The sequence below is a fragment of the Rhinopithecus roxellana genome, chromosome 17 (genome assembly GCF_007565055.1).
Source record: "Rhinopithecus roxellana isolate Shanxi Qingling chromosome 17, ASM756505v1, whole genome shotgun sequence".
Taxonomy (NCBI): Eukaryota; Metazoa; Chordata; class Mammalia; order Primates; family Cercopithecidae; genus Rhinopithecus; species Rhinopithecus roxellana.
This window is the reverse complement of record NC_044565.1, coordinates 766,119-780,304: the sequence shown is the minus strand read 5'-3', so window position 1 is coordinate 780,304 and position 14,186 is coordinate 766,119. Positions and strand designations below refer to the sequence as shown.

General features: G+C 39.6%; 1 protein-coding gene across 13 annotated transcripts in view; it reads right to left on the bottom strand.

Moving 5' to 3' along the window:
• Positions 1–14,186, bottom strand: part of MGA (MAX dimerization protein MGA) — a 168,253-nt gene that overhangs the window by 30,344 nt on the left and 123,723 nt on the right. For 11 of the 13 annotated variants that reach the window (XM_030921182.1, XM_030921184.1, XM_030921183.1 and 8 more), the window contains exons 10-13: positions 12,506–12,732; positions 10,573–10,758; positions 4,976–5,048; positions 2,876–3,393 (exon numbers count right to left, since the gene is read on the bottom strand). In XM_030921182.1, coding sequence (XP_030777042.1) covers positions 2,876–3,393; positions 4,976–5,048; positions 10,573–10,758; positions 12,506–12,732 — 1,004 coding nt within the window. The remainder of the gene's footprint in view (positions 1–2,875; positions 3,394–4,975; positions 5,049–10,572; positions 10,759–12,505; positions 12,733–14,186) is intronic. The other 2 variants (XM_030921186.1, XM_030921188.1) reach the window with 1 other exon arrangement.

Below are 14,186 nucleotides of genomic sequence, written 5' to 3'. Positions count from 1 at the left end.
GCACAGTTGTTTTTTGTGGGGGTTGACTTCTTTTCTTCTTTTTTTTTTTTGTTTTTTGTTTTGTTTTGTTTTGTTTTGTTTTGTTTTTTGAGACGGAGTCTTGCTCTGTCGCCCAGGCTGGAGTGCAGTGGCCGATCTCAGCTAACTGCAAGCTCCGCCTCCCGGGTTTACGCCATTCTCCTGCCTCAGCCTCTGGAGTAGCTGGGACTACAGGCGCCCGCCACCTTGCCCGGCTAGTTTTTTGTATTTTTAGTAGAGACGGGGTTTCACCGTGTTAGCCAGGATGGTCTCGATCTCCTGACCTCGTGATCCGCCCATCTCGGCCTCCCAAAGTGCTGGGATTACAGGCTTGAGCCACCACGCCCAGCCTTTTTTTTTTTTTTTTTAAAAAGAAAGAAAACAAAAACTTCCCAAGTCTCTACCCATGTTCTCTAGATCATATTGCCAGGCAACTCTAGAGAAGATAACCTTTTCTACATTGCCTTTTCACCATTTAAAAGCTGGGGGTTGGGGGAGATGGAGTGAGGTGGAATCTACTCTCTAATAGGGAATTGGTGAGGAGACTAGCTATAGCAAGCAACTCCATCTTCAGAGACACAAAACAAAATTACTCTTTGCTACTTTGGTAAAATTATGATTATTCCCACAGAGATCAAGAATATCTCTGCCTTGAGTTTGGTACAAAGAATGTGATCATTCCCCCTGAAAGTAAACTTTACTGTAACTTTTTAGGCTATATGGAAATAGGTCAGATACCCTCCCGGCTCCCTTGGGACTGTGCTGAAGCCTACTCTGTAGCTTCCCCAAAGTTTATCTTACAGTTGCCTGACTGCTTATATAGACACATTCTGTGGTGGCTTTGTGAGTCCTGGGTAGAAGAGAACAAAAAATTTCCACACTTGTATTTTAGGGAGTCTGGTCTCACTAGAAATTATATCAGCCAAACTTTTGTTTTCAAAGTGTCAATCAATAAATAAGGTAGAGAAAATACTGTTCTCCTCATCAAGAGTGAAGAAATATCAACAGAAGTATTTACATAGCATGCAAAATAGTAAACTGCAATAAAAAGTTTTTAAATTACGTAGATCAATCTTAGATCAATCTTATAATTATTATTTTCTTTTTTGAGATGGAGTATTGCTCTGTTGCCCGGGCTGGAGTGCAGAGACACGATCTCAGCTCACTACAACCTCCACTACCCAGGTTCAAGTGATTCTCCTGCCTCAGGCTGTGAGTAGCTGGGATTACAGGCGTGCACCACCATGCCTAGCTGATTTTTCTATTTTTAGTAGAGATGGGGTTTCACCATGTTGGTCAGGCTGGTCTTGAACTCCTGACCTCACGATCCACCTGCCTTCACCTCCCAAAGTGCTGGGATTACAGGTGTGAGCCAGCACACCCAGCCTAGATCAATCATATTATTAATGGAGAAGTCCTTTTAGTGACTTAGAAGCAGCCAATCTAATGAAAGTCAAGTCGCAATAATATCAGGCACTTCCACACATTTGCTACTTTAATATAAAAGTGCACTGCTTTTTTTTTTTTTTTTTTTTTTTTTTTTTTTGGAGACAGTCTCCCTCTGTTGCCCAGGCTGGAGTACAGTGGCACAATCTCAGCTCACTGCAATCTCAGCTCACTGCAATCTCCACCTCCCAGGTTCAAATGATTCTCCTGCCTCAGCCTCCCGAGAAGTTGGGATTACAGGCCCGCGCCACCATGCTGGGCTTTTTTATTTTTAGTAGAAATGGGGTTTCGCCATGTCAGCCAGGCTAGTCTCAAACTCCTGACCTCAGGTGATCCACCACCTCAGCCTCCCAAAGTGCTGGGATTACAGGCGTGAGCAACCGTGCTCAGCTAGAAAAACCTTTTTGACTATGACATTAATTCAGAACGTCTCGTTTCAAATTTTCTATACGCCAGTGTAATTTTACTAATATAACCTGCGTGAATTACTAAATATCAAGGATAGAGATATTTGTTCTACAACGATTACACTGACAAAACCCCTATGAATCAAATAAAGAAAAGATATAATTAAGTAAATATGGCTCAATTTTTACTCTTGTATTTAAATAACACCTTACTAAATTAAAATTTTCAGCTGGGCATGGTGGCTCACACCTGTAATCCTAGCACTTTGGGAGGTCAGGGTGGGTGGATCACCAGAGCTCAGAAGTTCGAGATCAGCTTGCACAACATGGCGAAACCCTGTCTCTACTTAAAAAAAAAAAACCAAGAAACGAAAAAAAAAAAACACACGCGCACACACACACAAAATTAGCCAGGTGTGGTGTCACGTGCCTGTAATCCCAGCTACTTGGGAGGCTGAGGCACAAAGAATTGCTTGAACCCAGGAGGCAGAGGTTGCTGTGAGCCAAGATTGCACTAAATAAATAATAAATAAAATTTTAAAAATGAAAATTTTCCCCAAGTTTCTAAACATATATTGCCTATCTCTAAGTCAATTTCATCTTCCACTTACACCTAACCATTCTAACCACGGTTTTGTTTTGAAACCTATCTGCTAATAATAAATTCCAAGAGCTAGACTGAATCCCTGATTATCCTTGCTTTATTGTCAAAGTATCACTAGAGCCCGCAGGCAATAAAGTTTATGAAGAGCAACTTTCTGGGAAGATTAGAAAGAAAATTATAAACTAATACAAGGCTCTACATTTCTGTTCATAAATGTGACAAAAATTCACTCTAGGTATGCATCTAAACTAGACCTATTACAAAAAGAGATAATAATTTCGTCACCCAGTTCCCAGGAAATGTAAAGATAAAGGATATCAGGACCATAAAGGGCTCTGAAAAATCATGATGCTACCTAGGTATAAAAAGGTGCTATACCCAGATTAAAGATAATTCTCACCTGGATAAGCCCAGATGTACTTGAACTGGGTTTACGTTTATAGGCCACAAGCTTCCCTGCAGGAGAAAGCCCTGCATAAAAAGGCAGACCTTTGCCTCCATGTAATCTCTCCCTCACTGAATCCAGGGCATCTGTCTGCACAGGAGAGATATCCTCCATTTTCCCAGGGGACAATGGACCATCAGGAGTCTCTGATCCAGATTTCTCAGCCATATCATCTTGGTCTTGACATGATGGCATAGAGATTTTCACACGAGAAGAATAAACAGGAGGGTTCTTCTCACCCCGGCTCTTTCGCTGAGAAGCCAACTCAATGATGAAGCTGCCCACCTTAAGTGATTGTGGCATGTTGCTATTGATGTGCTGGGATAAGATGCTCAAAATCTTGTTCCGATCCTCCTCCCAGTTGCAGTCTGAGATGATCTCAATCAGTTTGGTGGGACCACCAGGTGACCTCTGATGCATGTAAGAAGTAGAAGACGATTCCCCTTCATTGCAGGGAGACTTCCAGCTCTTTTCTGATGAAAAATAATAATAATAAATTAAAAGTTGAAAGATTTCTGTATCCCAGCATTTTGTATGGAACTCTGAAAAAGACTGCCACATTCTCATGTTCTTTCACAGTAGTAACTTAAAATGTATTAACTTTCACAATTTGGGAGTTCTCCAGGAAGAAAAAGTTCCAGAGAATAAGACTACAATAGTCCTCATTATCCTGGTGACTGGGCTCTAACAGGGAGCTCCCTTAACACTGCTCTAAATGCCACAATTATTACATTAGAGTTAGCTTGCAAAGAAACCATTACCTATAACCAAGGTTAAGCTTCACTGGTATAGGTTACCATTTTGCTATCCACATAGGCAAAGTGAAGCTACTTACAAGATGCTTTGAAACATGTAAAGATTAGAGTCAATCCTAAAGAACAGCCAGAAAAATAGTACTCTGCTTTTTTTTTTTTTTTTTTTGAGAGACGAAGTCTAGCTCTGTCACCAGGTTGGAGTACAGTGGCATGATCTCGACTCACTGCAACCTCTGCCTCCCAGGTTCAAGTGATTCTCCTGCCTCAGCCTCCCAAGTAGCTGGGACTACAGGTGTGTGCCACCACGCCCAGCTAGTTTTTGTATTTTTAGTAGAGACGGGGTTTCACCATGTTGGCCAGGATGGTCTTGGATCTCTTGACCTCATGATCTGCCTGCCTCAGCCTCCCAAAGTGCTGGGATTACAGCGCGAGCCACTACACCCAGCTGTAGTATTCTGATTTTAAGTGCACTCTACCTCTAATTTCTACCGCAAATACTTCTAAATTACTTCTGCGCTTCTAGATATGATTGCTCCATTTCTACATTGTATGCAGATCACTCAACTCCCCAAAGTATTCTATCCATGGCAACATGTTGACTAGATATGTATTTCACTAGACTCCTGGATTTCCTTAGTACAGCTTCCCAATGAGTGTACTGGTATGTTAAGGGTCCCCACAATCCTCTCAGGGTGCTCACACTCTCAGGCAGGTTCCCTCCACCCTAGCAGCCTCCTCCACTTACCTCAATGTGCTATAGAAATATTATAATTATTTGTATGTACCATGACATTTTTTAAGAAGTTAGGAAGCCCTGCTGCTTAAGTGTCAGAAGTCTCAGGAAGCATAACCAAAAACAAATTGTTAACTCCCTGACCACTACCTCTCATCAAAGTAATTCTGACAGTAGCCTCTACTAGTAAATCACAGTAATATTCCCTTCCTTTCTCCTTCTAGATTTTCCCAGAGGTGGCAGTGATTGAGGACCAATAGCTAATGATGCCAACATTGCTGAGGTGTGGAAAGAAGTTAAAAAAAAAATTCACTGACCTCATCCTAAATGTCTCTTGCAACAACATGCTATATCAACATGAATGAATTTTATTTTTGAGAGCAGGAGTGTTAACAGACCAAATAATGGGAAAAAAAACTTTTACTTATTGTCCTTGTTTTTGGCATAAGTTTCAAACAGAGTAGGCAGACATATTCCGAACTGATGGTTGGGGTTTTCTCCCATTATTAATATAATCTAGATCTGAATAATTTCTACCAAATGTTAAGATCTAGTGTTCATTCTGACCTTGTAATTTATCAGAATCATCCTCCAAGTCACAGGTGAGTTGTTTTAAGGGCTGCTGTTCACAATCAGGTTCCTGAAAGAGACAGTAACACAGAAATACTTTAACTTAACATATATTCAATACCTACAGAAACTTGGACAAAAGCATTAAATCTCTCATGGAAGTTTAAATCATTAGAATGATTAAAATGTCAACAGCTTCAATCCACATCCACAGCTACATTACTATCATATAAAACCCTGGGCAAAAACACGTAGCTTTGTTCCCTAATGTCCCTGATAGTAACTGAGTCATCAAGAAAATAATTCACATTGTACTTTCTAGTAAAGAGGGAAACATATTTATTTGCTGTTAAACAAAACAAACTGCAGCTATTCAGAAAATTCACCAATTGAGGCCAGTCTTGGTGGCTCATGCCTATAATCCCAGCATTCCCAGCATTCTGAGAGGCCAAGGTGGGCAGATCACTTGAGCCCAGGAGTTCAAAACCAGCCTGGCCAACATGGCAAAACCCCATCTATACAAAAAATACAAAAGCTTAGCCACAAATGGTGGTGCACACCTATAGTCCCAGTTAGTTGGGAGGCTGAGACAGAAGGATCGCTTGAGCCAGGGATGTGAAGGTTGCAGTGAGCCAAGACCGCGCCACTGCACTTCAGCCTAGGTGACAGAGTGAGGCCCCATCTCAAAAAAAAAAAAAAAGTGAGAAAGAAAGAAAATTTGCCAATGCGGAAAGATGCACGCCCTAATAATTACAGATAAATAAAACCAGAATTTTAAAAAATTACTCCAGGATCAGAAAGAATAATACTTTTTAATTTATCAAATCCTCTATTAACAGGCATTCTGCCTCCAATTTCTCATTAGTGAGGACAATAGTGCACTGAATAGTCATATGTATGTGTATGTCTGAGTAAACACACATACACACATATATCTTTGTGCCCTCATGCTATGGACACTTAAAATTTAGGGTCAAAAAGATACGTACATTTAAATTTTTTTGTTTTTGTCATTATTAACAAATTGCTGTTTAAAAGAAAACTGCTGATTTATACCTTTAGTGGTTTTCTGGGTAGTCACCACTGATGTTGAAGTGGCAGTACAAGTGAAGGTGGAGCCCCAGCCACCAGCTGAACCATGGAAAGGGAGAGGTATAGCCTAACTACAAGGGTAACTGGAATCAGAACTTATTCTTTAAATTATCTGTGAATGTGTGCCTCAAGTTTTTCATACCAGCTTCCTCCATGGGTTGGAAAGATTGCCACCTACACTCTTTTATTATTCCACTTTCACTAATCAGGAGACTGCCCTCTTTCCTTAGTTCCAATTTTTTTTAAGTGAAAGCAAATTAAGAAAGTAGAGGAATAGACTGGATGTGGTGGTTCACGCCTGTAATCCTAGCACTTTGGGAGGCCAAGGTGGGCGGATCACCCGAGGTCAAGAGTTCAAGACCAGCTTGGTCAACATGGTAAAATCCTGTCTCTACTAAAATATAAAAATTAGCCGGGCATGGTGGCGTCCGCCTGTAATGCCAGCTACTCGGGAGGCTGAGACGGGAGAATCGCTTGAACCCCAGAGACGGTGGTTGCAGTGAACTGAGATAGTGTCATTGCACTCTAGCCTGGGTGGCTGAGCGAGACTCCGTCTTTAAAAAAAAAAAAAAAAGGAGAGGAATAAAAAAATGGTTACTCCATAGAGCAGCCCTTAGTTCCAATTTTTAAAATCCTAGGAAAGGAGTCTGAATGGTTCATCCTGGATCAGACACCACCCTTTGACCCAGAACACTGTTGCCAAGGAGGCAAGAGCTGTAGGATAATGGCAGTTTCCATTTAATCTATGTAGTTAATGTATTAATAGCAGATTTTGTTCTGGGCAGATAATAATGAAAGCTAGTGTTTACAGGGTACTTAAAATGTATGTACCAGGCACATGCTGACCTAAGCATTTTACATATATGTAGAATGTCTCCCTAGACAGGCCACAGAGGATAAACAGCAAATTTAAATGAAGGACTAAAATACTTCCCACCTCACAATGAGTAAGTATTCACTTGGTTATCTAAAAATTTACCAGTTCTTGCATTAGCAGAGGATATAACCATCTAGATAGCATTATGTGGTTCAAGTAAATGACAGACTGAGTCTTTCGGGTGCCACAGGGTATAATAAGGATAACAGGCCAGGCACAGTGGTTCACGCCTGTAATCCCAGCGCTTTGGGAGGCCAAGGTGGGCGGATCAAGAGGTCAGGAGATAGAGACCATCCTGGCTAACATGGTGAAACCCCGACTCTACTAAAAATACAAAAAATTAGCCAGGCGTGGGGGCGGGCACCTTTATTCCCAGCTACTCAGGAGGCTGAGGCAGGAGAATGGTGTGAACTGGGAGGCGGAGCTTACAATGAGCTGAGGCTGGGCCACTGCATTCCTGCCTGGGGTACACAGCAAGACTCCGTCTCAAAAACAGGATAACAAAATGGATTTTGGGGGGTTTTTCTTTAAAAAAAAAAAAAAAAAAGACACCTTTGGTGTCAAGTATACTTAGTCTTAAATCCTGGCTCCACTGCTTGCTAGCAATATAACTTAGGCCTTTATTGCCTCATGTGTGCAATGGGGATACCACCACCAACCTCATATGGTTAAATAAGGTAGTACATATAATTGCACAGCACACTGGCACACTACCTGACACATGGTAAACAGTAGCAGGATCAAATGGGAGAATGTATAATTGCCCAGTTGCAGTTAGACAAAAAACTCTCATTGGTGTTATTACTTCTCAAATGTCCTGTTTCCCCACATGTTTAAGAGATGCCTAATTCCATTTCTTAAATTTGAGAAAATGATCTTATTAACCAAGTTTCAGTAAGTACTGGGATCAAATGTCATAGTGTATAATTAGGATTATTTGCTATGAATAACTTTACTTTGAAAAACTAACTTCTTGTGTCTTTATTCGTAAAAGTTTGTCCTTCTTAAAAATTAATTCATGGGTATTTTAAACAAACTGGAGACTAGGGAGTCCCTAAAAGTCGCTAAAAGCCAGATCCACCTCCTGAAAGCTGGGAAAACAGAAGTTTTTTTTATCCAAAATAATGTAACAAAGTAAAAGTAGTATATTAACTACTTTAAAAACATGATGCTTTTGTCTTTCGTTCTACCTCATTGAGTTTAAAGAGTTTTTATTAAAATGTTTAAAATAATTATGAGAGAAATTATTTTAAAATATACTAAAAAGGTAATTAAAAATTTCTCTGCATAGATACATAGATGTTTATTCTACTAGCTTCACTACATAATTTTTTAATATAGGTAACAAAGTTTTTATTTATCATGAGATCTGAAATTAGAACTTATAATTAAAGTGGTCATTAATAATGTCAGTGTTAATGATTTTAAATACTGTTTATAGGTTCTAAATTACATATAATTTACATTTTTAAATTACTGTCATCCTTATTTTGTTTTAAAATACAGGAGTTTTTAAGAAGAACTGGCATTAATGCTGCCCCTTAAGAATGTCTCTCATCTTTAATTTTCCAGGGAATGAAAAACGCAGGAGAGAAAATTGGTTGGATGTGCTTTGTATTTTGCTCTCCACTTAACGATAACATTATTCTCTTTATCTCTGCAAAATAATCACTCATACACGACTTATAACATAGTTTCTTCTTTTTTACAGCCTCAGCGTTTACTTGCCTGGTAACAGCATTGGAATATTATAGATTCTAGAAGTACATTTAATGCTCAAATTGCTGCAACTATTGGCTTCTTAGAACACTAAACCAGGAGGGATTTACTTCGAATATCATCAGTTGCAGCAAAGACTTACTACACAAGATTATGCAAAGTATATAATGGACTAAAAGAGGAAGTGTTTCCGAATGGGAAGACACATTTTGTCTTTATTGTGTGCATGTATGTCTTTATTATATCCCAAAAAGCTGTCATTCAAACCTGATTGATTTATTGGAGACAGAAGGGCATATTTTCCTTTCCTCTTGATAATTCATAGAAATTGAACCAATTTTCTTGTGTTTGCTTGAACGACTGCATAAATCATATAGGATTTTGTTGGTACAGGCTGCATATCTGAAAACTATTCCCTATTATTGAGTTAACTTTCTTGATATCCAGTGCATAATTACATTTTTCTTTTTTTTCTTTTGAGATGAAGTTTTGCTCTTGTTGCCCAGGCTGGAGTGCAATGTGGCCTCAGCTCAGTGCAACCTCGGTCTCCTGTGTTGAAGTGATTCTCCTGCCTCAGTCTCCCGAATAGCTGGGATTACAGGCGCCCACCACCACGCCCAGCTAATTTTTTATATTTTTTCTAGGGATGGGGTTTCACCATGTTGGCCAGGCTAGTCTCAATCAGCCCACCTCGGCCTCCCAAAGTGCTGGGGGCAAATGTGGCCAGGTGCAGTGGCTCACGCCTGTAATCCCAGCACTTTGGGAGGCTGAGATGGGTAGATCATCTGAGGTCAGGAGTTCGAGACCAGCCTGGACAACATAGTGGAACCCTGTCTCTACTAAAAATACAAAAAAAAAAGCTGGATGTGAAGGCAGGCACCTGTATTTCCAGCTACCCGGGAGGCTAAGGGAGGAGAATTGCTTGTACCTGGGAGGCAGAGGTTGCACTGAGCCGAGACTGTACCATTGCATGCCAGCCTGGGCAACAAGAGCAAAACTCCATCTCAGGCCAGGCACGGTGGCTCACTCCTGTAATTCCCGCACTTTGGGAGGCCGAGGCGGGCAGATCACGAGGTCAGGAGATCGAGACCAGCCTGGCTAACATGGTGAAACCCCGTCTCTACTAAAAAATACAAAAAATTAGCCGGGTATGGTGACGGGCGCCTGTAGTCCCAGCTACTCGGGAGGCTGAGGCAGGAGAATGGCGTGAACCTGGGAGGCGGAGCTTGCAGTGAGCCAAGATCATGCCACTGCACTCCGGCCTGGGCAACAGAGCGAGACTCTGTCTTAAAAAAAAAAAAAAATCCATCTAAAAATAAATAAATAAATAAATAAACAAACAAATAAATAAAAGAATATTATAACAAAAAAAAAAAAGAAAGAAAAGAAAAAGAATAATATATATATATATTTTTTTAAAGAGTCTCACTCTGTCACCCAAGCTGGAGTAAAGTGGCATGATAGCAGCTCACTGCAACCTCCAACCTCCGCCTCCCAAGTTCAAGCAATTCTCGTTCCTCAGCGCCACAAGCAGCTGGGTTTACAGGCATGCGACACCAGGCCCAGCTAATTTTTTTTTGTATTTTTAGTAAAGACAGGGTTTCACCATATTGGCCAGGCTAGTCTCGAAATCCTGGGCTCAACTGATCCGCCTGCCTCAGCGTCCCGAAGTGCTGGGATTAGACGCATGACCCATGGCGCCCAACCAAGAAAGAGTAATACTTGTAATAACCCTAAGGGACATATCATACAATAGGTACACAGAGAAATAAACTGATAAACATGTCACATATGACTTCTCTACCCTGTAGGATAATCAGATTAATTATTCTGATAGTAATGCAAATCTTAACACCAAAAACAGGGAATTAGAAATTGAAAAGAAATTATGCAACAAGAAACTCACCTTTGCATTACTATGGTTCTCAGGGCTAGAATGACATAAACTCTGCTGCTGAAACGATGGAGATGGGGAGGAGGAAGAAGATGGTTGTCTCTGGTCCTCTTTTTTTCGCTCATATACTCGAACTCGAGCACAAGTCATCATACTTTCAAAGTACAAGTAGACGGGATCTTTGTCCTCTTCCCGAATCTGTAAATTTCATACAACAAAACATTCCATACAATGGGAAAAACTCCCCAAGACCCCAAAACAAAACAAATTTTTTTTTCTATTACAATAGTTGAAATGTTTTAAAAACTTTAAAATCAAACAGCACAAGTACAGTTCATATGCCCTAATCTTAGGACAGTCAGAAAGGATCCAGTTCTCTATCAGGAAATTTCAGATCATACCAGAACAGTGCATTTCAAATTATCTATGATGAAGGATACATTGCTAATTACCAGTCCATCATAGACTGATACTTTAGTAAATACAATAAATTACTAGAAAAACTAAAAACATATAAAATACAAGGTTTTTTTAATATTAGATTCAGTCTAATCAACTTGCTGTAGAAATTTCTAAATATTTACTCCTTTTCTATACAGTTGACCCCTGAACAACACAGGTTTGAACTGTGTGAGTCCACTCACATATGGATCTTCTTACACCTCTGTCACCAAGACAGTAAAATCAACCCTTCCTCTTCCTCCTCAGACTACGCTATGTGAAGACAGTGAGTATGAAGACCTTTATGATGATCCACTAATGAACAATAACAACATTTTCTTTCCCTTATTATTTTCTTAGTAACATTTTCTTTTCCACAGCTCACTTTATTGTAAGAACATAGTGTATACTATATATAACATACAAATACGTGTTGACTGTTTATGTTATTGGTAAGGCTTCCAGTCAATAGTACACTACTTTCCAGTTTTAGGGGAGTTGAAAGTTACATGCAGAATTTTGACTGCGTGGAGATCAGCAGCCCTAACTCTTGCCTTTGTCAGGTTTTGTTGTTGTTGTTGAGATGGAGTCTTGCTCTGTCATCCAGGCTGGAATGCAGTGGCGCTATCTCAGCTCACCACAACCTCCGCCTCCCAGGTTCAAGCGATTCTCCTGCCTCAGCCTCCCGAGTAGCTGGGATTACAGGCATGAGCCACCACACAGGGCTAATTTTTTGTATTTTTAGTAGAGACGGGGTTTCACCATGTTGTCGAGGCTGGTCTCGAACTCCTGACCTCAGTTGATCTACCCGCCTCAGCCTCCCAAAGTGCTGGGATTACAAGTGTGAGCCACCGCGCCCAGCCTACTGTTGCCTATTCCATCACAGGCCAGAAACAAACAGTTTTATGCTATAATAGCTCTGCTACAGAGAACATATTCAGTAGCATCGTAGTATAGGATCTTTCTGCAATCTAATGGACTAGTAGGATACATGGATTTGATAATAAGACTTGCTTAAGCCATTAACACAATGAATAACTTCCTACTTTTACCTACCAGTCTTTACAGTCATATTATATCAACTGTTATTTTAAATCTTAAACTTTACTGATATTATTGTGCATTTTTAAATTTGCTTTTAAAAGCTTTTTCCTAATGTTTTTCTACTAATAATACATACTGCTTATCTTGACTATTAATATTCTACAATACAGGAGTAGTATCTTTAAAAACTTTTTCCAAGTCATGTAAAAAAGCCCATCTTTCTATGACCTTCTTGAAGAGAAGATGGCTGTTTTTTAAAACTACTACTACTCATTTCTACTTTTAAGACATTTTTAAAGTGCCAGCACTAAACTGAGTAAACCACAAAGGAAGATGTCTTATAAACATATTACTGAAAGCAAAATGATTCACAAAATATCAACCAAAAATTTGGTTGAAACACATCATCTTTACATGTGACTTTGGTAACTCATAATAAAAGATTAAATTCCAAACTTACCACGGGATTGGGTCTGGGAGTATATGACCGTGCAGATTTAATTCCAGTGAGCGGTTTGCCCTTCACAGTAGGAGATAAAACTTCTGGCTGAGGCAATAACAATGGTTTCATAGGCTCAATGACAGAAGGTGTGGGGATATAAACTGGTTCTGGATCTACTTCACCTTCTACTTTTACCCATAATGGGTAATGTCGAACAGGCTGTTCAGGCTCTGTTTCACATATAGCTTAACAAAAAAGAAGGGTAAGATTTTAGGTGCTTTTGGCAACAAACGATCAATACTGAGGCACTGACAAAACAAAATATGCTCCCTCACAAAAGGCAGTAACTCGTTAAAACAATCAAGTAGATACACTCCCTCAAAAAAAGGGCATTTAGTTGCATTCATATACTTTAATTTATTCATCTATAAATATTTGTTGAATACCAGCTATCAACCAGATACTGTTTTAGGCAATAGAATGAACACAGCTATGAATAAAACAAAGTTCTTGCCCTCAGAGTTTAAAATCAGGTAGGAGAAGACAAACCCATAAATATATAGTATCAAGTAATGGTAAGCCATGTAGAAAAACAGTGCAAGGTAATTAAGGAATGAAGAATTAAAAGGGGGATGCTATTATATTTAGCAGAGTCAGAGAAGATCTTACTGAAAAAAACCTTTTTTTTTTTTTTTTGAGACAGTCTTGTTCTGTCACCCAGGGTGGAGTGCAGTGGCGCGATCTTGGCTCACGGCAACCTCTGCCTCCCAGGTGCAGGAGATTCTCATGCCTCAGCCACCTGAGTAGCTGGGATTACAGGCATACGCCACTACATCTGGCTAATTTTTATATTTTAGTAGAGATGGGGTTTTGTCATGTTGGCCAGGCTGGTCTCAAACTCCTGGCCTTAAGTGATCCGCCGCCCATCTTGGCCTCCCAAAGTGCCAGATAATAGTTGTGAGCCACCAATATTCATTTATGCATTCAAATATTTGAATTTCTACTACGTATCAGACTTTGCAGATACAACAATGAATAAAACTGACAAAAATCCTTGCCCTCAGGTAGCTTTTGGGGGAAGTAAGATGAGACAGGCAATATGACGAATAAGGAAAATGTGTTGGAATATGGTTAGGTGCTTAAGAGGAAAAACAGGAAAGGAAATAGGTAGCAGCATGTGTAGTAAGTATATACAAGTATGTCTTTTGAGGTTTGCCCTCCCAGTGAAAGTGGTATTAAGAGGTTCTACCACACATTTAGTAAAAACTTTCTTATTCAGTGTAGTTAATTATTTTATACACATATTAATTATAAGACAAAAACAAAAGCACCTTTAGGGCAAGCAAGACGTCTTGGACTTCTATCAATAATCTTTTAAGGATTTTCTAAGCCTCCATAAACCAAGCATTATACTAAGCAAAGGTCCCTTTTCATCTTTTCTTTTTGAAATAATAGCTACAAAATACACAGTACGGTACTTCAAAAAAAAAAAAAAAACCCACAAAAAACCTCTTAAGATGCCAAGAATGATTATTCGTATTTCTCTTAATCTCTCACAGGCAATCAAAGACAATTTTAAAATTTCAACTGTGAATTAGTAGGAAATGGTTAATCTGTCACCAGAATGGGAAAAAATGAGAAATGGAGCTTCCAATAAATAGGGGAGTTCATAAAAGGAGCTAGCTGAGAGGGGTAGAGT